This window comes from Lacerta agilis, chromosome 3 (assembly GCF_009819535.1).
Source record: "Lacerta agilis isolate rLacAgi1 chromosome 3, rLacAgi1.pri, whole genome shotgun sequence".
Taxonomy (NCBI): Eukaryota; Metazoa; Chordata; class Lepidosauria; order Squamata; family Lacertidae; genus Lacerta; species Lacerta agilis.
In genome coordinates this window covers 66598255-66620369 of record NC_046314.1, presented here as the reverse complement: position 1 = coordinate 66620369, position 22115 = coordinate 66598255, and the positions used below count along the sequence as shown (strand labels likewise).

Genomic DNA, 22115 nt, shown 5'->3' with positions numbered 1-22115 from the left:
TTAACTCTCCCTTTTTAATATGCAAAGTCACCTGGGATGTTGGCTGTTCCAGAGAAGGGTTTAGTCATGTACATCCCTAGGCATCCAAATCTGCGATGCTTACATCCAAAGGAGGGAAAGCAGCATTCTGGGAAATGCATGTATTTAACCATTTCTTCCATTGTTTTTTAAATGGATATTTTATTTGATTTTTTTATGTCAAATACAATATGTATGGGAGTGTCAGCAAACTTGACAAAAGTATCTGAGGCACAAATGTGTATGACTAATAGATAACTTTCTGCTTTTTGACCCTCCTCCCCCAATTTTTCTCCCCACATGCGCTATCCAACTCCATTGTAAAGGCTGAGACCCTGACCTACTTGCCTCAATTTGGAACTTTTTAAAAAGACGTGGTTTATTAATCTGAGGTCAGATGTGACATCTTAAGAGTTGGGCGCACAGTGAAAGAAAGGTCCCAGAGAAGGATTCTCATGCCTAAAACTGCAGAATGCCCTTTAAAAGGCCTCGAGCCAGCCTACACAACACCACTTATTTTTCTTCACACATCCCACCTGATTCCTGTCGTAAGGTGGAACGTTTACCTGTGAGGCATTTCATCTGTTCCATTGCCTTTCCGCCTGTGACAATAGTGGGGTTTTTTTATTCAAGAAGGAAAAAACAAAACACCCAAACACACACCCAAACTGCAGCTGCCCTAAAAGGAAAGAGGAAGCCAAGGGGACTGGCGAGCGTCTGTCAGGGAGCACTGACTTCTGCCTTTGAGCCGTGATGCTCCTTCCTGTGCCTCTTACGTTTGTGACTTTCCACCTGCCCCCCTTTCCACCACAACTCATTTCGCATGCAGCACACGTGGTACGGAAGGGCTCTCTCTCTCTGTCTCCGCATCTCTCTCTGGCAAATTAGTCTGAGGAGGAGGAGGAGAGCGTCATGCTGGTTCCCTTTCTGTCTGCAGTTCACTCGAGTTGAAAGAACTCGTGTCTGGATACTATTCTCTGGTGAGCCTAGAAGATGAATGTCTGTTAAAAGTTCACTGTAAGTAGCTTGCTGGGATTTTTGTTAAGAGAAATGTTTAGGAAAAGGCACCCACTGCCCAACTTAACTGTACCTCAGTACAGCTGATGGGGGCTTTTTGATGTTTAGCATTGCACATGGAACTTAACACCAACATCAAACAGGTTAGGGGTGTTCTTACATTGACAGATGTAATCCATCTGGTTACAACTGTCTGCATTCACATAGTTTACCGCTATAGATTATCTTTTCACACTGCTACATATTTTGCAGCATGCTGTACATAGTGCTTGAATGGAGTGGATTCAAGAGTTGTTGTTTTCACTAGTGTAATGATGTTTTTATGTCAGGTTGTCGAGAGAATCTTTGTACGTGGGAGAATCTTTTAGTTCACATCTGATGCTTGAGACTAATCAAAGCCTTTTCGGAGGAATGAAGGCAGTTTGAGAGAGAACTTACCACTTGTGGTGTGCACACTCAGCCCACTTTTTGCTTGGGTAAAATAGACTTTGTGGATTTTGTACTGTGTCAAACACTCTCAGAAACCAGAGGTGACAGGGAGAGAAAACTAATGTGTGTGCATGTCACAGGAGCAGAAGCCTCTCTCTCACATCACTTTCAGCTCACTGTTGTTGTTTGTATTGTGCTTGAGTTTGCAGAAGGGAGGAATAAAATATTGTTAATATTTGCCTCCTCATTCTAAACAGGCAAACAAAAGGACTCAAAGAAACAAACATCGTTAAAGCTTCCTTAACCAAAATCCTGATGAAGGTGCTAAGCAGCTGCAATACAGTGAGTCTTTATTGCCCCTTCAACTAATCTACTCTCGGGAGACTATAGTATGTTATTACGCATAACTGAATGGGATTTTCACGATATCCTGCCTTTGTTTTGATTTGCAGCCCAAAACCATAAATGCGAGTGATATGGAGACTTTGATTGCGTGTCAGTCAGAGGTAAACACCAGCTTCAAATTCTTTGCTGAGTCTTTATGTTACAGGCTACAATCCTAAGCATGCTTCCTAGGAAGTATGCCCCATTCAGCTTGGTGGGACTTACTTCTGAGCAAAGCTGCTCAGGATTGCACTACACAGCTCTGCCTCTATGAAATTGCAGTCAGTCAAGGTTTTTCTATGCTTAATTGAATTTGGAACAGAAGCGCTGCTATTGTTGCTATTTCCATTATTGTTGTCTTTTTAAATACCCAGAGTTGCACATGTACCCCTTAGCTTGTGCCTTCATGCTTATTGCATTAAAATCCTGTTTATCAAAATTCAGTCATGAGCCTTGAGTTACAGTCCGCAGTCTGATAACTTGCAAGCAGCTCTACATGGTCTGTTCTGGAGTGAATTAAGGTGACATGCTTAACTGATATGGATGTACATCCCGCTGAAATGAAAAAATAGCTCTTTTCAGACGCTTTCGCCTGCTCGCCCAATTACAGTTGTGTGAAAGGAGGAGCAGGGGCCCCATTCACACACTGGGTGGGAGGTCTGAGGCAAAGTGCCCGCTGTACGATTGTGGGCTCACAATATGAATTAGAACTCTGATCACTACCAAGCCAAGTTCACGGTGCTTGTTTTTATATATACAGCCTGATATGGCTAGGGACCAAGATATTTGATGAAATGCCTTATCTCATATCTACATTGCCTGGGCATGAAGGTCAAGTGGGAATGCCTTCCTGTTCCTGATGGTGCCACGTCTGCCACAAATCTGGTATGTGGTTACTTGACAAAAGGCATTCTCCACACACTCTGGAAACCCCTTTCGCTCTCAGATAAGATCAGTGGCGGCACTTCACAGTTTAAAAAAAAAAAATTCACCCAGGCTTGAATTTTTTTTATTTATTTTTTTTGCTTTTGCTCGATTTTTGTTTCCATGGCTTTTTGCATTTTGTCATTACAATTTGTTCATGTTCTATGGGCTGATGATGCTTTTATAGATGGATTATTTAATGGCTTGGGTTGGTGTTTTTTTTAATGCAAGTATATTGTAAACAAGTTTGATTCTGTTGCTTGATTCTGTTGCTCATCTTTTGAGGGGGTACACCAGCTGCTAAGTTTTGAAAATTAAATAAACACAGTACATTTGTACAGCAGGTTCCCTGCTTCAGACCTTGTCTCTGCAATGCCTGAATGGAAGGGGACAGGGCCAGCAAACACCAGGCAGCAGCCACCAGGGCCCTGTTCTCCCACTCCCACGTAGCTGTAGTTGTAGGAGGAAAAACACCTGAAAAGGACATGAGACTTTGCTAAAGTAAAGATGTTTTGAATTGAGCAGTAAAGCTGAAGCCTGTATGACCATAATGCCGAAGCCTAAACACATTTCACTTTAAAGCCCCATCAGTTTCAATGAGACACTGTCCTATGATGTGCAGTTAGAGCCTTACTTGGGTCTATGGCTAGGATCCAAAGACCTGCTTAGGTTCACAGAAGAAGCTTGCACTACTCCCTCTGGGATTGTTGACTTTTTCTGTGAGCCAATAACCCCCATGCCAAATTGCAAGCTGTTTTTGAAACTCAGTTACTTAGTTACAAAAGCTGAGGATGGGTGATAGAGGAGAAAGGTATCTGAGAAAGCAACTTGTGCCCAAGTCATCCCATAGTTCACTCTATTATTGTTTTCTATAAAAAAAAAAAACTGATAAGAGCTACGCCAGGGAACCTAGCATGGCGGGATTGCACACGCCAGTCCATGTAACTTCCAGCCCTACTGTTGCCACTATTGATTGTTTGCTTCTCCCCTGCCAAGTGCCAGGCAGAAGTTGTGAGACAAATGTCGGAATACGTTTCACGGATCCGCCATGGATTCATATTTATTTGGTTATTTTATAAGTTTTTCGAGGTCTACTTTTGGTATAATTGCGCGTAAAAGCGAAAGTGAAAGCATGAATGAATAGTGTGGTTCACTTATGAGATTAATCCGCCTTTATTTTGTAGATCCGGTCATGTTCAAAGTTGTTAATGAGCGTTAAACTTGCTTCCCGCCTTTTTGGAGGGCAGCAACAGTGATTTTATTGGTTAAAGTACTAATGATGATGTCACGTTTGTTCCCTAATAAAAGGCAGAGGCACCCCGCTTAGGCACGAGACCGCACGTTCAGTTTGGGTTTAGGCACGTTCTTCTTATGTTCTTTTAGTTGGGTCTTAGTTGAAGTCAAGTTTAGTTTAAGGGATTAGGAGCGGGCTGGACGGGTTGGATGGGTTTTTCTTTAGTTAGAGTTAGATCGCGGAAGATCATTCGGTTTTAGTTTTAGTTAGGTTTTCTTATAGGTTAGCCTAGGGTTAGGCCCGCGGAAGATATTTCGGTTTTAGTTTATTTAGTTAGCCTCGCGGAAGATTGGGCGCGCAGGGTCTTTAAGCTTAGGAGAACTTAGCTTAGGGGACGAGCCTACGCGGGTTCTGCCGAAGCCACTAAAGATACAACCGGTGTCTGTCTTCCTTTGGGGTTAACGGGGGGAGTAAAGTAAAATTTTTAATTTTCTGTAAATTGGTCCGTCTATTCAGAGTCAGGGTACATATTTTATTTCACGAGGCAACGTTTCTTTAAAGAAGGCAATTAGGAACTCACACACCACCAGAGTCTTCAATTGGCTTACTCATCATCCTTCAGACTGTGAGGCTTGGCCGGCGACCGTGCTCAAAAGCACGCGGAACGCTGGCCGCTTTCCCCGCAACTGGTACCTCGTGCATAACCAGCCCAAGGCTGTGCACGAGGAGCTCCAGCACCCATACCCCGACAAGTGGTGCCCTCTCTGAGGCGAAGCGTAGTCGGAAATCGCTTCCACGAAGACTCCGGTTAAAGGCAACATATCGGAAGTGGCTCGGAAACAGACGTTGAGAGGTGAGGTATAACGGCCCGGTTCATCCAGGATTTCGTTGCAGTAGCGCGAATCCACCGCTTGCCCAAAGTACTGTAAATAGAAATTGCGCGCGTGTATATTTTGCCCCAAAGGGTCCCCGGGTAGAGCGGCAAGGAGTTTAGTGTAAGCCTACGGGCAGAGTAAGGTCTTCCCTAAAGCCTACGGGTGGGAAGGGTCTGGCTAAAGCCTACGGGTGCCAGGGTTTTCGGTCAAAGCCTACGGGTAGGGCCGGTGTCTCCCGAAAAAGCCTACGGGTGGGAGGGAAAGGTTTTCTGGCTAAAGCCTACGGGTGCCAGGTTTTTCGGTCAAAGCCTACGGGTAGGGCCGGTAGCCCCTAGTAGAAGCCCACGGGTGGGGGTGGAGGTTTTCTGGCTAAAGCCTACGGGTGCCAGGTTTTTCGGTTAAAGCCTACGGGTAGAACCGGTGTCCCCTAGTAGAAGCCTACGGGTGGGGGAGGAAAAGTTTTGGAAAAGTGCTAAAAATGGGCTCCTCACTCTCAACTGCTCAAGTTAAGTTTTGTGAAGATTTATTGTACCTTTTGAAAAGAAATGGTCACCCTGTCTCTGAATCAGAAGTAGAGCTTTTAGTTAAAACCATTGGGGAAATTTGTCCCTGGGTCCCTAAGGAGGGAACGAAAGATTTAGCTTCATGGGAAAGGATCGGGTTAGAATTTATGGCCAACCCGAAAATCGGAATTCCTGTACAATTAGTATGGAGCAAAGTAAGAAACTGCTTTCAACAAATCGCTCCAAGAAATGTTTTGCTTAATGGAACAGTGAATTTAGGAAATACTGCTTTTAATAGTGCCCCTGTGCTGCCGCTTGCGGTTGTGCCATTTTCGGCCCCCTCGCAGCAGCCAGTTCAGGCCCCGTTGTCGTACACGCACTCGCCCTTGTCCAATTTGTCGTTGCCAGATTCATTGCCGCCTGTGCCGGTGCAGCAGACGCCGTCGGCCTTTCAAGCCCCGCCGCGGACTGCCCCACCGCCAGTCGCTCAGCAGTCATCGCAGGCCTTTTACCAGCCAGCAATCTCAAGTCAGCAGCAGCCGCGGACCTCGCTCCAAGCAACGGTCCCGCTTCCTACATCGCAAGCCGCGCTTTTGCCAGCGATCCAGCAGCAGCAGCAGCAAGCAGCCTTTTTGCCAGCAAACCCTGCTGCCCTGCAGGCCGCGCTCAAGCCAGCAGCTCCAGTTTTGCAGCAAGCTGACTTCCAATCAACAGCAATCCAAGCTTCAATGCAAGCAGCACAACAGCAATTTACCAACCCTTCAGCACCTCCGATGCCAATGCAGATTCCAAGACAAGAGCAAAGCCAAACAATGATGATCCAGATGCCAGGACTTGCAGTACAGAGCCAACAACCTTATGCTCCAACTTCAAGTCAGCCATCTTGTCTTCATCCAACTCCAAGTCAGCCATCTTGTCTTCATCCAACTTCAAGTCAGCCATCTTGTCTTCATAGTCAGCCATCTCCAAGGCATCCAGATGTCAAAGACTCTTTAGCGCCATCTAGTGGCTCATCATTTGGAAAGCATCAAGAAGATTTAAACTCACTGATGCCACCTACAGATCCAACAGCAATGCAACCCATCTGCAGAACTCAAGCTTTGGAAGCAGCTTTAGGACAAATAGACTTTAGTGCTGATCCAATGCACATCTTTCCAGTGATTCGTGCCAATGGAGGACAACCTGCAAGATATCAAGCCATTCCTTTTGAAACACTACGTGAACTGCGAAAAGCCATACGCGAAAATGGACTTCAAGCTCCTTATACTAGAAGTTTACTTGAAGGACTGTCCACTAGTAGACTTCTGCCATCTGATTGGAAGTTGATTCTTCGCACCTTCCTGTCGCCTACAGATGCTCTTCTGTGCCTGCAAGAGTGGAAAGAAGTAGCAGCCAGACGTGCAACGCCACTTGCCACAGAAGATATGCTCACAGGATCAGGACATTACTCCAATCTCAATCAACAGCTAGCCATACCTGATGCTGCACTCGTCACCATAGCAGACATCGTAGTCAAAGCTTGGCGCAGATTACCCAATCGCACAGATGCCAGCTCAGTATCAGGATTCGCTGCAGTTAGGCAAGGTCCAAAAGAGCCTTATGGGGACTTCGTGGATCGCCTGATTGTTGCAGTGGAACGCCAGATAGAAGATCGTCATGCCAGAAACATGCTGACAAAACAACTTGCCTTTGAAAATGCTAATGATGACTGCAAGAATGCCCTAACAGCAGTTGCAGCTCGTCCAGATGCCACATTGACTGAGATGCTACGCGTCTGCCAGAATGTTGGTACCCACTCCTACAAAGCACAGCTCTTGGCAGCTGCGGTACAGATGCCACGTCAAGACAGCTCTACGCCAGTCAAGAAGTGCTATGGGTGTGGAGGCGATGGGCATTTCAGGTCGCAGTGCACAACAACGCCAAGGCCTTCTGCCAAGCCACCAGAGAGATGTCCCATCTGTCAAAAAGGATTTCATTGGGCGAACGATTGTCGTTTGAATCCACAAAATACATCACCTACCTCATCTCCAGTTCAGGGAAACGGTTCTGCGGGCCGCGCCCCGGCCCCGGTAAAACAATAGGGTGCAAGTTCAAGAACATCATGAAGGTCAACCATCCCAGAAAGGTGAACAACGCTACTCCTTATCCAGGTCATCAGGAAAAAAGAGTGATTCAGAGAGATATCTACTCTCCAGATGTCCAGAGAAAAGATGTGACCTCATCAAACATTCAGGTTCCAGAGATTTCATCATCTACCTTACCTATTCAAAGGGTTCCAGTAGAGAACACAGCATTCAGTTCACCTTCTGTTGACCGCCCTTCAGTTCCTGCTGATGTTGATCCTGCTTCACAGCAAGCAATCACAGTCAAGTCTCTGATCGCAGAATTGCCTTCAACGTTGAGAAAACATCCTACTGAGGTCAACCTCGCAGCACCTGAGCTTTACTCACCTTTGAGTCAAGGTCAATCTGTCATTGAAGGACATTTGCCCTTGATGAAACAGCAATATCCAAGTAGCAACCCAGCTGATGATCACTTTCCATGTGGCCAAAGAATGCAAGCGAGTGAGACAGCTCCCTCTTGTGGAAGCTCAAACATCACTCCAGTTAACAATGTCCACACCTTTGTGTCACCTCCAGCTTTTAAGCTTAACCCGCCACAACCAAACAATTATCACGGACAACAACTTCAACTGTCTTGTGTCAAAGAAGAAGCTCCCTCCTGTCAGTTTGATGCACAACTGACTGAATGCCAGCAGGTTCAACAGCGTCAGCAACTCTTACTAATGGAAGAACCTCAAGTTTGCCAACTCAACGCCAAGCAGCTTCAGAGTTGCCAACTTCAGCAATGCAAAAAACCCGAAGCCAAAAAGATGTCTTCAAACACTGCCAACGAAGAACAAGAAGAATCTTCTGTCCCAGGTATACCACTCTTCCTAACAGAGGACTGTTACTTTTCAAATCCATGGTTTGCTCAGCAATTGCCAACATCCATTCGTGGTCCATTCCCAGACACTTCAATCTGCCTTATCCTGCCTAGGATGGATCGCCTCCCTGCCACAGTCACGCTGACTGCAGGCCTAATTCGAATCACAGATTCATCACAGTTGCTGATTCCAGGATTTTCAACTGTTCCTTGTGTTCTAACAAAAGGTTTAGAAATTGCCAGACTCTATTTGCTTACTTCTACACCTACAGCTCCTGTAGACTCTTTGCCTCCTCAGGCAGCAATGGCGCTAATCAAGATTACAGAAGAACGCCCTCATCTCGTCTTAGAAATGGGTGGACGAAAGATCAAGGGTCTTCTCGATACAGGCGCAGATGTCACAGTGATCGCCAGAAAGGATTGGCCTGACCAGTGGGCAACGACTGTCACCCAGGAAGTCTTCGGAGTCGGAGGTTTCGAACCCGCCCACCAGAGCGTGCATCCGATTACCTTCCAGTCAGACTCAGGCTCCATGGTGCAGCTCCGTCCACTTGTTATGGATGTGCCCATCACCCTTTGGGGTAGAGACTTATTGTCTAAAGCAAGAACTGTTGTCCATACGCATTTTTGATGTGGGCCTTTGCATCAGCGCCAGTACATGCTCTTCCACTCACATGGAAGGAAGGACCCCCTGTATGGGTCGACCAATGGGCGCTGACGTCAGAAAAGCTCGCTGCAGCAGAGGCCCTAATCAAAGAGCTGCTTCACCAGGATCGTGTGCAACCCTCTAATAGCCCTTGGAACACTCCAATCTTCGTCATCAAGAAGAAAAGTGGAAAATGGCGTTTGCTTCAAGACCTGAGAAAGATCAATGAGAGAATTGTTCCAATGGGTCCCCTTCAATGTGGACTTCCTAATCCTAACCTCATTCCTAGAAACCATCAGCTTGCTATCATCGATCTCAAAGATTGTTTCTTTACTATCCCGCTAGCACCTGCAGATCAAGAAAAGTTCGCTTTCACTCTACCTGTGTTTAATAACACCAGACCAGCTTCCAGATACTCTTGGAAGGTACTCCCTCAAGGAATGGTGAATTCACCGACTCTCTGCCAGAACTTTGTAGATAAAGCACTACAGCCTTTCAGAGCACAATATCCAGCTTTAGAAGTTTGTCATTACATGGATGACATCTTGATCCATGGAGAGAAGGTCTCAGAGCATCATATTGAGCATCTTACGCGCATCCTGAACTCTTTTGGGCTCTGTATTGCCCCAGAAAAGGTACAGCGCACTGCTCCATTTCATTATTTAGGTCACAGACTGCTTCAAGATACAGCCCTGCCAGAGATGCCGAGCATAGTCATTCCAGAATCCTTCACCTTGACACAACTGCAGCATCTCTTGGGACAGATAAACTGGGCTCGAAAGTCTCTAGCAGTTCCAACATCTGACCTCTCACCATTGTTTTCTGCTCTTAAGGGACATACATCTCCTTCAGATGTTATTCCATGCACCTCTGAGATGCGTCTTGCTTTACAAGGGGTAAACACAAAACTGCACCAAATAGCTGTAGATCGTGTGCCAACAGCTAACTGCGCTCTTTCATGTGCTATCTTCACTACACCAAGATTGCCGACAGCAGCCTTATATGTTCCGGATACTTCCTCAAAAGTGGCAATCGTAGAGTGGATTCATCTTTCGCACACGCCTCAAAGAAATGTGTACCCCAGTATGGACGCTGTTGCTGATCTCCTTGTTAAGTGCAGAGGCCGTGCAATTCGTCTGAGTGGAAATGATCTGCTTTCCATCTACCTTCCTTTCTCTCAAGAACAAGTGCTAACTTTGATCCAGTTTTCAGATAGTTTCCAGATTGCTATTGCTGATTTTGTCGGTTCATTCTTGTATAATCCTCCTAAGGACAAAAGATTTACTTTATTGCAACAAGTAAATTATCACCTTTCATCCATGTTGGTGCTTCAACCTATTCCCACTGCAAAAACTCTGTTCACAGATGGCTCCTCTTCCTATGGTGTCCTTGCATGGCGGGAGGATGGACAATGGAAAACTGTGTTTACAGAGAAACAACTTTCAGCACAAAGATCGGAATTGGCAGCAGTAATTCTTGCTTTTCAAACTTTCACTACAGAAGCATTCAACCTCATTGTAGATTCTCAGTATGTATATAGACTGTTATCATCGCTTCCAGTTGCTTATCTGTCTCCGTCCATGGATGAAAATCTCTTTAACTTGTTCGCGCAGCTTCAAGAACTATTACAGAGACGTTCATTTCCCTTTTTTGCTGCACACTTGCGCTCTCATTCTAACCTCCCAGGATTCCTGGTGGAAGGAAATGCAGTAGCAGACGCTGCCCTCAGGACTTTAGCTTTCTCCTTGTTCGATAATCCTGTAACAAGCCATGAAACTTTCCACCAATCAGCAAAGGTTCTACACAAGACCTTCAACATTCCAATGTCACAAGCAAGGGACATTATTTCATGCTGCCCTTCGTGCTCCAAGTCTCCTATCTGCTTGCCATTTGATGCGGTAAACCCTCGAGGCACGGAGGCGAATCAGCTGTGGCAGATGGATGTGACACATGTCCCAGCCCTTGCTCCAATGTCTAAGTTGCATGTCACAGTGGACACCTTTTCAGGTTTCATTTGGGCTACAGCACTGAAGGGAGAAACTGCGAGGCACGTCATACAGCACTGCATGAGAACCTTTGCCGTTATGGGAAAACCTCAAGCCATTAAAACAGATAATGGCCCGGCCTATGCTTCTCAGGCCTTTAGTGACTTTTGTGTGCAATGGAACATTTCCCTATCTCATGGGATTCCGTTTAATTCGACAGGCCAAGCTCTCATTGAAAGGACACACCTCACTTTCAAAACTCTGCTCCATAAACAGACTGCAGGACGTCACCTTCCAGCCTCGGAGATCCCTTTGGCAGTTGCAAAGGTGCTGTTCACCTTAAACTTTCTTCTCTTTCCACATAACAAGCCTCATTCCCCAGTGGATCTCCACTTCAAGAAAGAGGAACAGCTTCCTCGACCTTTGGTCTCTTATCGCCTCTTGCCTGACATCGAATGGCGAGGACCAGTTCCACTCATCACTTGGGGTCGTGGATATGCTGCAGTCGCCCTTGAAGAAAAGGCTGTTTGGGTGCCTGCCAGATGTGTGCGCCCTTGGAGAGCTAAGGAACCAAGTTGAGAATATCCACCTCGTTGTTTGGCTGCACTAGTTTCCAGTGCCAAATGCAGCAACTCTTCAACTATCCTCAACCTATGCCTTTTGTTTGCCTCTGGGCGGCCTCTGGTTCCTGGCTGCCTAGATTTGTTCCAGTTACTCTCATACCTGCATTCACTAGCAGATCACCTTGATTTGCTTACTTAACCTCCTTTCTTCTACAGGTATCGTTGGTTCTTCAGAGCTCGATGTTTCAGAACTTTCCTGAGCCCCATGAACTTTTCCTGAGTCCCAGGACTATTTCTTCTACATGGTCATGTGTAGTAGGAGAAGAAGACGACCGGCAACTCATTCATCGTCTTCATCCTCCTCTCCAACACCATTTTGCAGTTCTAAACCTGTCTTGTACTTTATATTGTATTTGTAAAATTGCATATTTACCTTTGTATGCTTCTTGAAATATCCGCCTCGCATGTTACATGTGTTTTCCTTATAGCTTGATAATTAATGATATGGATGTCTATATATATATGCAAAGCTTTTCTGAAATGGTTTCCATTTAGAGCGTCACAATTTTGATGATATGGAAATGTTTATGTAAGGTCAAAGCATTGTCTTTGTGCAGTTCTAGTCATAGACATATTCATGCATATCTGTTTTATTTCAATGATCCTAAATCTCCTCGTTGTGCTTGCAAAAGTTGTAATTCAAAATGTGGTAACATTTATATACTTTATTTGAAATGATTTCCTTTGGTCAAAGAATTGGTCATTCTCGGATTTGTTCAAGACATATATGTCAAGTCTGGTGGCGTCCTACCCTTTTGGTACCCCTATTTACTTTAAAGATTCCCCCTCTATATGCTACCTTTTGGCAGTAAACCAGGTTCCCAGCTTTTCCCTTCACCTTGTTTCCTGCTGTTAATGGGAGACCCTTATGTAGCTGGTTTAAATTCCATTTCGTTTCGCTGGAAACCCTTGCGTAGATGGTTTAAATCCTCATCCTGGCTGGGACACCTTTATATAGGTAGCTTAAATCTCCTTTTGTGGCGAAAACCACTTGTACTTAGGTGCCTTAAATCCCCTTTCTGGAATCGGACCCTAGTTCCCCGTTACCTGTGGTCGCTGTGGTAAGTCCAGAATCTAAAGTTCCCTCGATTCTGTAGCCTCAGAGCCACAACCCTTTTCCGTTACCTTATCCATTTTTCTTCTGTTTTCCAAATAAAAAATTAAAAAAAATGGGGGAGGGGTCTGGGTAGGCTATATAGCCCCAGCTCTAGTTATATTTTAATTTTGGGTCCCGGATCGGGACCTCTCTTATGTTTGGGCAGTCGTTATCTGTTATTTTTAATTTTGGACCTGCATCAGGTCCTCTCTTGTGTTTGGGGAGTAATTTGTTGTTTTACGCTGCACGCGAAAATATATATGCTTATGAGGTGATTTGTTGTGTTACACTACGTATTGAAGTATTTATATATGCCTAAAAGGTTTACAGTGTATCGGATCGATCACTTTTTATGTTTGCCTAGTGGTTTGTTATTTTCATGACTTTATTGCTACATTATTGTACAAGTATTTCCTCCGATGAAAGGGATGGATGTTGATGGTATTGCTGATGTTTATATCACAGTCTTGATGTAGACTTTGGCATGGACACTGTCGGCTTTGTCGACGTTTGCCTTTTCATGTCAAGGCTTATATCAAAACAAATGGTAATATTTGTGTTAGATAAATGCTTATGATATCTCTAACCTGCTTTTTTTATATAATTAAATCAAAAATAATTTAATTTAAAACAAAAAAAGAAAGATGATATGTCGGAATACGTTTCACGGATCCGCCATGGATTCATATTTATTTGGTTATTTTATAAGTTTTTCGAGGTCTACTTTTGGTATAATTGCGCGTAAAAGCGAAAGTGAAAGCATGAATGAATAGTGTGGTTCACTTATGAGATTAATCCGCCTTTATTTTGTAGATCCGGTCATGTTCAAAGTTGTTAATGAGCGTTAAACTTGCTTCCCGCCTTTTTGGAGGGCAGCAACAGTGATTTTATTGGTTAAAGTACTAATGATGATGTCACGTTTGTTCCCTAATAAAAGGCAGAGGCACCCCGCTTAGGCACGAGACCGCACGTTCAGTTTGGGTTTAGGCACGTTCTTCTTATGTTCTTTTAGTTGGGTCTTAGTTGAAGTCAAGTTTAGTTTAAGGGATTAGGAGCGGGCTGGACGGGTTGGATGGGTTTTTCTTTAGTTAGAGTTAGATCGCGGAAGATCATTCGGTTTTAGTTTTAGTTAGGTTTTCTTATAGGTTAGCCTAGGGTTAGGCCCGCGGAAGATATTTCGGTTTTAGTTTATTTAGTTAGCCTCGCGGAAGATTGGGCGCGCAGGGTCTTTAAGCTTAGGAGAACTTAGCTTAGGGGACGAGCCTACGCGGGTTCTGCCGAAGCCACTAAAGATACAACCGGTGTCTGTCTTCCTTTGGGGTTAACGGGGGGAGTAAAGTAAAATTTTTAATTTTCTGTAAATTGGTCCGTCTATTCAGAGTCAGGGTACATATTTTATTTCACGAGGCAACGTTTCTTTAAAGAAGGCAATTAGGAACTCACACACCACCAGAGTCTTCAATTGGCTTACTCATCATCCTTCAGACTGTGAGGCTTGGCCGGCGACCGTGCTCAAAAGCACGCGGAACGCTGGCCGCTTTCCCCGCAACTGGTACCTCGTGCATAACCAGCCCAAGGCTGTGCACGAGGAGCTCCAGCACCCATACCCCGACAGACAACTTGAAGGAAGTTTGCTTTCCATTTGGGGGAAGAGACATTGCACAGACATGTTATGGCAGTGAGCTACATGGATATGCTAACTAAATAAACCATTTAAGTGACTTTCTTTCTTAATGATTATTGTTTATTCCAGGCTGACATCAAGAAATGCCACTTGTTCATGCCATGTGACGCTGAAGATGGACTGTGTCATCTGACTGGTGCGTTTTAACAAGGAAATTATTTCCTTTGATAAACATGAAAATGAGTAATTCTGCCATGCCGTAACTATGCTCCTTAATTTTACTATACAAGTGCTGAAACATTTACTTTCCTCCACTGTGCAGTAGCAGTAGATACCGGTAGTAGGATCTGTTTTTTCAGAGGTTATACAGTGGTACCTCGCTAGACGAATGCCTCGCTAGACGAAAAACTCGCTAGACGAAAGGCATTCGCTAGCGAAAGGCTGTCTCACAAGACGGATTTTCCTATGGGCTTGCCTCGCAAGACGAAAAATTTTCGCGATTTTTTTTCCGTCAAACCGCTCTTCCCCCGTTGGTGCTTCGCAAGACGAAATTTTCGCTAGACGACAGCACTCGCAGAACGAATTAATTTCGTCTTGTGAGGCACCACTGTACTTTGTTTCTTCCTGCTGGGGCCATTCTGTGCAATGGAACAGCAGCAGCCTGGCATGCCCCCATGTTTAAGACTGAAATTACAATCAGCATCAGCTTTTTAAATTGCCCCCTAGTGGCAGCCCTGCATAGAACTGAGGTTTCTCATAGTAGGCAAGGAGTTTGGCCGGAAGGCCATTGTAAAGCCAAAGCAAAGGGGCTACAGACTAAGTCTTCCACCTTAGTTATGCTGCATCTGCACTGTACATTCAAAGCACTGTTATAACACTTTAAGGGTACTGAGAGTTGCTAGGAGGCCTCTATTCCCCTCATGAAGCTCTATGAGCTTGTGCCCTCTTTCTCCTTGTCTGTTCGTTTTACGTTTTAGGCTGCACATCATATACTCACTTAGCTGGGAGTCAGGCCCATTGAATATAATGGGGCTCACCTCTGAACAGGCACACATAGGATTGCACCATTAATCACCTATACTTCATGGCTTCTCTTTATTCCATGGGTGTTTTACATCTCTTTATACAGTTTAGCAGTAATAGCCATTCACTCGTGTATCTAATGTTACTCGTTTTTCTTGTTCCTTTTTCTTCTCTCCAACAGATAGTAATAAGAAGAGAAAGAAAGTAATATCCTGGCCATTTATGCTGAGACGAACCACCACTGGATCAGAGACTCTGGGGAATCTGGAATCTGACTTGAAACCTCCTCTGTTTGATCAGCCATTGTCGATTGTCTGCAGTGAAGATGATATGCTGCCCAAGCCAATACAGGTAAGCAAAGCGTATACACATTCCAGGTAAACAATTGTGTTACTATGACTATGTTGGGTTCTCTGCGGCTGTTCCTAATGAAATGACAAGCAGCCTTTCTTTTGTTCTTGTTCTTTTGCGTACATAGGATATCCTTACAATGCTCTTCTTGGAAGGGCCTTTAACGGAAGGAATATTCCGGAAAGCTGCCAACGAAAAGGCCCGCAAGGAGCTGAAAGAAGAGTTGAACTTTGGAGGGAAAGTTGTTTTCGAAGATAAATCTGTTCATCTGTTAGCAGTGGTTTTAAAGGTATATTCGCTTGGTTTCTTGCTGTAACAATTCATTTTATTTCCCAACTCTTGGAAAAGGCACCAATGCTTACTGTTACACTATAGCAAAACATGTTCCCTCTGTGTTAAAATGAGGCTCATTATCTTGCAGGATTTCCTTCGAAACATTCCCCATAAACTGCTGCTCTCTGAGCTTTATGATGAGTGGATGACGGCACTGGAGAAGTTGACCCACCACGAAAGAACTGAAGCAATGAAAGAGTAAGCTGATCCTCCTTCAGAAAGTTTCTTATTGCTGTGCCTTGCAATGCAGTGAGATCCTGATCCTAAACATATTTCCTTGTCAGAAGGTTGATTCAGGTGGATATCCCTTCCAAGTGTGTATGCTTACGATTACAACCTTACAGCTTTTATCCCAGCTCATATTTATTCTAGTAATGGTTTAAGGAATCATTTAGGTGGCTTTTAAGGTCACCTCCATGATTCCTCATAATTCCTATTGAAAGTACACCTGAACATGTTTATTTGTGAAACTGATCGGTATCAATGGTAATCATGCTTAGGAATGCAGTCTAAGAGTGATTCTAAGTACATTTGCTCAGAAATAAGTCTCTCTGAATTTGGGCTTATTCTCTAATAAGTATGGGTGAGATTGCAACCTAAGGCTTGCAATCATATAAACTTAGTGGGAACTTAAGAATACACCTATATATGGTGAAACTATAATTTGTGCAGAGTCAACAACGAAGGAAGGTTTGAGAGTTTTCTCTTCCAAACTATGACCTTGCTTTCAATCATTTTTCTTCTCTAGTTCAAAAAGGTGTGAAAGTGGTTCTGTGGGGGCAAATGTGGTAGAAAGTTATGTATTCCCACTGCCAAGGCAATTGGTATGACAAGACAGAAAATGTTGTCTCAGTTGCCCAGGCCAGTGGTTTTCAACCAGTGTGCTGTGGCACTTTGGGGTGTCTTGAATGATGGTCAGGGGTGCTGCGGTCAACACTGGCCTCTGTCCCTCTTTCTTTCCTTCCCTCCCTCCTCTGATGCCCTCTCACATATCTGCCTCCCAAAGGCTTGCACAACTGTTTGTTGTAGCAGCTCTGGCTACAAGCTCCAAAGGCAATTGGTGCCTCTGGAGCTGGTCAGGGGGTGCTTCCCAGGCCCCTGTGGGGCAGTGTGAGGAGGTCCTCTCTTTGGGGTGGGGGGGCAGCTCAGAGACCAGGGGCGGCAGCTGCGGTTGCCCAGAGGACTCCCAAGGAGAGGGGAGAGGAAGCTGAGGGAACACTCCACAAGGGAGGGGGTTTGAAAAAGGGTGAGAGTCTGCCAGCTCTCCAGGCAAAGGGTAACATAACTGGGCTCTTGAGACCCACAGGAGTGCTGCAGGAAAAAAATGTAGTTCGTCAAGGGAGCCGTGGCCTCAAAAAGTTTGAAAACCTCTGGCTTGGCAATGGGGTTACCATTTTACTAAAATAAACAATGAGTGAGTAATGGTATGCCACAAACAAATACACTCAAATACTGAGAACTTTTAAGCCACATTGAAGTCAGTTGGAGTAAAATGTACTTAACCCTCGATGAACCGTGACCACATTTTCAGTCACCTTTTCAATCCTGTAGGGAGAAGAGCCAACCCTCTGTGATAGCTAAGAACTGACTTACATGGAATAAATGTCAATTTTATTTATTTATTTATTAAATGTGCATACCATGCTTCTTATTGCTACAAATATAAAATCAGATGCTTTTTTTAACTGCATAGTTTTACATCGGAATTACACTGTTTGGGGCCTAGTCAGGAGTTTGTGGTTAGCCAGTTTCGCCCATGCAAAGCTGCAGTCTGGGGACTTTTGAATGGGAATTTTGAGAGACCACTTTTAAGTGAACATTTCCACATTTGAGCGGAAGTATCGCTCATACTGGTGAAGCTGATGGTTTAAAAAAAGCAGAAGTTTCTGAGGACGACTTTTTCCTCTCATTTGTTCATTTCTTTAGGGTTGCAAGCAAACTCCCGAGACCCAACCTTCTTTTGCTCAAGCATTTGCTCTGCGTGCTTCACCACATTAGCAAAAGCTCAGAGGTCAACAAAATGGATTCCAGCAACCTTGCCATCTGTGTTGGGCCAAACATGCTGACTCCAGTTCGTGACCAAAGCCTACCACTTGAAGCCCAGAAAAAGCTAACAGATCAGGTTGGCTTACTTTTGCTTCCTCTTCCTGTCATGTTTACTTTTCATCTTTTTGCTATTTATTTTCCAAAGTAAATGCCATTGCTATGACACACACTGAAACATAGGAAGCTGTCTTATGGCGAATCAGACCAATAGTCCAGCTATTTCCCCACCGTCTACCCTGACTTCATGCAGCACATACTTAAACTATGGAACTCACTCCTGCAGAGTAATAATAATGATTTTATTATTTATACCCTGCCCACCTGACTCCGGGCTTCTCCCAGGCCTCTCCAGCAGGCTTCAGTGGTGATGGGCAAAGGCCCCGAGCCAAAACAGGTGGGGAGAGCAAGGCAGGTTCGCCATGCATTTCCTTTCCATCCCATCTGCAGGACTTCACCATGTATGTCCTGCGCATTTCCCTTCCAGAATTCTTAAATGTGAAGAACTATACAAATAACTGTCGGTTGAGAGGAATGCCTGATTAACAAATATCCTTCTTTGATTTGCACAGGTGAAGACACTGGTGGAATTTCTCATTGATAACTGCCTTGATATATTTGGGGAAGAAATCTCTTCACTGTTCTGCATCTCTCCTAGAGATTCCCTGGACAGGCCAGGTACTAATAATATTCTATATTCGCATCCGGCCTCTTTAACGATTTGGCTAATCACGATTTAGAGAAATGTTTTCTCTTGAATGTGCCAGGATTTCGTTGAAAGTGCCACACTGAAAGCTTGATATAATTGTTCATTGTTGGTTTATTTAGACATGTTCTAAACTGCTGAGGAAGTGGTTAGTGATAGCCAACAAACCACAATGCTGGATTCTTTCCAACTGTTAAGCAGATGTATCTCAAAAGGAACTTTTGCTGAGTCAGACCAGTGGTCCATCGAGCTCTGTGACAGTGGTTCTTCGGGGTTTCCATCAGGGGTCTCTTCCAGCCCTACCTGGGGATTAAGTCTGGGGGCCCTTCTGCATGCAAACCAAATGCTCTCCCACTGAGCTCAGGTCCTTCCTCTCACAGGCTCATACGGGAGTCTAAACTAGAGGTACAGCCTTGAGTGGTGCTTTGCAGGATCAATGGACATATGAAAGAACCCTGGGCAAATGTGGAATGTCAATGTCTTTGGTTCTCACTTCCTTTTTATGCAGTTTGAGAAGGGTCAAAACAAGGGCATCTGCTTCAAACGCAAAAGATCCCAGGCTCAGTTCCCAGTATCTCCAGGTGGAACTGGGGGTGTTCCCTGTCTAAAACCCTGGAAAGTTGCTGCCTCTCAGTGTTGAGATAGCTGGGCCAGCATTCTGACTCTGTATGAGCCAGCTTCCTGTGTCCCTATGGCATCTCAGGGTGGCTGTATGTTGGCCTAATAGTAGGCAGTTGTGTTTTACCTCAGAAACATCAATAGAATTTCTCTGGCATTTAGAATGTAAGAAACCTGGATGAAGCACCTCCCATTTTTGAAGATTAAAAAAATATTACTGCATATGTTTATATAGTATTTTTAATCATCGGAGATATTGGACAGAGCATGGAGGGGAAAGAAACCATGTGTATTTTGGTAAAAACATGAAAAATAAAAGTCACCAGTTTCCGAGGTTGGTAGGGTTGCACACTACAGTTTTTCGTAAATTCAAAAATATTGTTCTAAATATCGTGGAATGTGGGCATTTGTCCATGACACTTTTAGAAGTAGAAAAAATTCAGGGGTACCCTGCCCTCCAGGTGTTGTTTGTCTCTCACTACCATCAGACCTAACCAACATAGCCAATAGTTGGGGATGATGAAAGTTGTAGTCCATCAACATCTGGAAGGTACCACATTAGCTACCCTTAAATTATAGGCTTTCATATTGCAAAACCAGATTTGTCTTTCTACTGTGTCTGGAAGGTTTTAGCCTCCCCCCATTGCTATTTATATGCAATATATACATTTTTGTTACTGCTAATGGTAACTGGCTAATTTATAAAGACTGGACCTGCCCCAGTTTGCTCACATTTGCTTCCTCTCCTCCAGATATGTTGTCTGCTAGACGTCAACATGATTCTGCCTATGACAGCACAGATTTTGAGGAAGAATGCAATTCCAGTGAACTCGAGGCCAACGATCTACCACAAGCCGGGGGGACAGAACACAGGTGCAGCAGTATGGAGCTGTACTCTCGAGAGCCAGTAGCCCAGACTCCACCTGTCTCTTCTCCTGTGACCCGGTTTAAAAAATCCATAAGCAACCTGGATAGGAGGTTCTCTGAGCCAGACATGCTCTCTTCTAAGGGCTGCCAAGGAGGCTGTATGAGAAGCCAGAAGCTAGCCAGAAGTGAGGAGAGTGTAATTCGGCAGGAGGAACTGAGGTTGAAGTGCCAAGGGCTGAGAGAGGAAATGGCAGGAGAATGTCATCTTGCAGGCCTCTATAGGAACAAGAAGCCATCCAACTTGACAATAAAAGCTAGTCTGCTGTCAGAATTGTCAAACAATTCATTGCCCAGAACATCCTCCGGCAGTTCACTAGATAGTGCTTCTCCAGTCTCTGACTGTTCTGTCTTCACCAGCTCACCACTGACATCGCCTTCCATCGCCAAGAAAAACGCCTTAACTCGGCCGCAGTCCTTTTCCACCAAGGCTTCCAGCGGAAGTGACACCACCTCCATCAGAGAGCTCAAGAGGCATTCCATGTCATTTTCTGTGGCAACCCGCAAGAAGGTGCTAGCAAAAACCCAAAGCTGCAGCATGGGTGGCTTTCAGAGGGACAGTTTCAAGAAGGAATCCAAGAAAGAGAGACATCTTTCCTGCCGCATAGTCCACGCAACTTGTGCTGATGACCACAGCTCAGCACCTTCGCGGGGTCAACTGAGGCCTCGTTTCATGTCAGCAGATGAAGTGTTTCGACTTGTGGACCAGAGGAATCCTGGGAATCCTCCATCTTATGAGGAGGCTACCAGAAACTGCTCAGCTGCTAGGCTTCCCTCATACAGTAGCTTAACGGTTCGAAATATGAGATCCACTGTGCTGTCTCCAGACTTTGAGCCTCAGCATCCAAGACTCAATAAAGAGGTTACAAACAAAGTATACAAGGACTTTTTTAACGACAGGCTCTCCATGACCAGTGATCCTAAGGACAAGGTACCAGCCATTGACTTTGTTATTGGAATACACTCCCGAGCTAATTTGCCCCTAACCCCTCAAGTCTATCGCCTCAGGACCATGTCTGGGTCTTATCAAAAGAACAAACAAGAATACCTGACACAGCCATGCAGCCAGCCAGCCTTTGGCCACATACAATGCGCTAAGGAATCCTATGTTTAACTTATCTGTCCCCTTTCAACACAATGTCTGCTGTACACATGGCACGAAAGCAAGTCTTTCAACTGCGTCTAATATAAGCTCACCTATGTCTGTCTACCTTTCCTTGAAAAGGTAGTCTTCTCAGTGTCATATGGAATATGCACTGTTCTTCCTGAAATGTGTAGCTCTTGTACATAATGGATATATCTCTTGTTATTCATGTCTGTAGGTTTTAAAGCTATACAAGAGGACTGGCAGTTTTATTCATCTTGTTCCTTATACATTGTGTGATCATTCCTTTCCCCCTTAAAAATAGCCAGGAGACCAGACTGCTGTAGGAAATGCTCTAGAGACCATCTTAACAATGAGCCAAAGTGAAACTGTTCCTTACAACCTACATGGTTGAGTTATTTGTCTGGGTTTACATTACTCAAGTGTCCTAGTGTCTACCACTTCCCCTTTATATGCTATTTCCAACTGAAATAAACCTCCGTCTTATGAAATGGTCCCCAGCCAAAAATAAAAAATAAAAATGCAGGATCTGCTTTCTGTTTCTTTAGGTTATCACTAAAAATCCAAGCAGAGCAGATACCCTCATCTGCAACATCTTTTCTGCTAGTTCAATGAATCTAAAGATTTGCCTTTCTGAATAAATGTTCATCTAGCTCACTATTCTGTCTCTTAACGTAGCCTGTCAGATGCTTGAGAATAATGGAGATTAGATCATCAGAGATATGCTAC

At 44.5% G+C, this 22115-nt stretch overlaps 1 protein-coding gene across 2 annotated transcripts; it reads left to right on the top strand.

Annotated features, from left to right (window-relative positions):
- Positions 1-916: 916 nt before the first annotated feature.
- On the top strand, positions 917-21911 carry TAGAP (T cell activation RhoGTPase activating protein). Of its 2 annotated transcripts, none has more exons than XM_033144098.1 (9): positions 917-1035; positions 1722-1806; positions 14413-14479; positions 15488-15657; positions 15785-15946; positions 16079-16188; positions 17917-18112; positions 18606-18711; positions 20110-21911. In XM_033144098.1, exons 1-9 carry the CDS (start codon positions 1016-1018, stop codon positions 21393-21395), a joined length of 2202 nt encoding a protein of 733 aa, XP_032999989.1. In that variant the 5' UTR covers positions 917-1015; the 3' UTR covers positions 21396-21911. The 2 variants fall into 2 exon arrangements, with proteins under 2 accessions (XP_032999989.1, XP_032999990.1); XM_033144099.1 differs by having other exon boundaries at positions 919-998.
- Positions 21912-22115: the final 204 nt, after the last annotated feature.

What these genes read in the sequence shown, in the direction of transcription:
- TAGAP (XM_033144098.1), top strand. Translation starts at nt 1,016, where the DNA reads ATGTCTGTTAAAAGTTCACT. An exon ending in TGCTAAGCAGCTGCAATACA is followed by an intron (nt 1,807 to 14,412) that starts GTGAGTCTTTAT and finishes TGTTTATTCCAG; the next exon opens with GCTGACATCAAGAAATGCCA. An exon ending in AGATTCCCTGGACAGGCCAG is followed by an intron (nt 18,712 to 20,109) that starts GTACTAATAATA and finishes CCTCTCCTCCAG; the next exon opens with ATATGTTGTCTGCTAGACGT.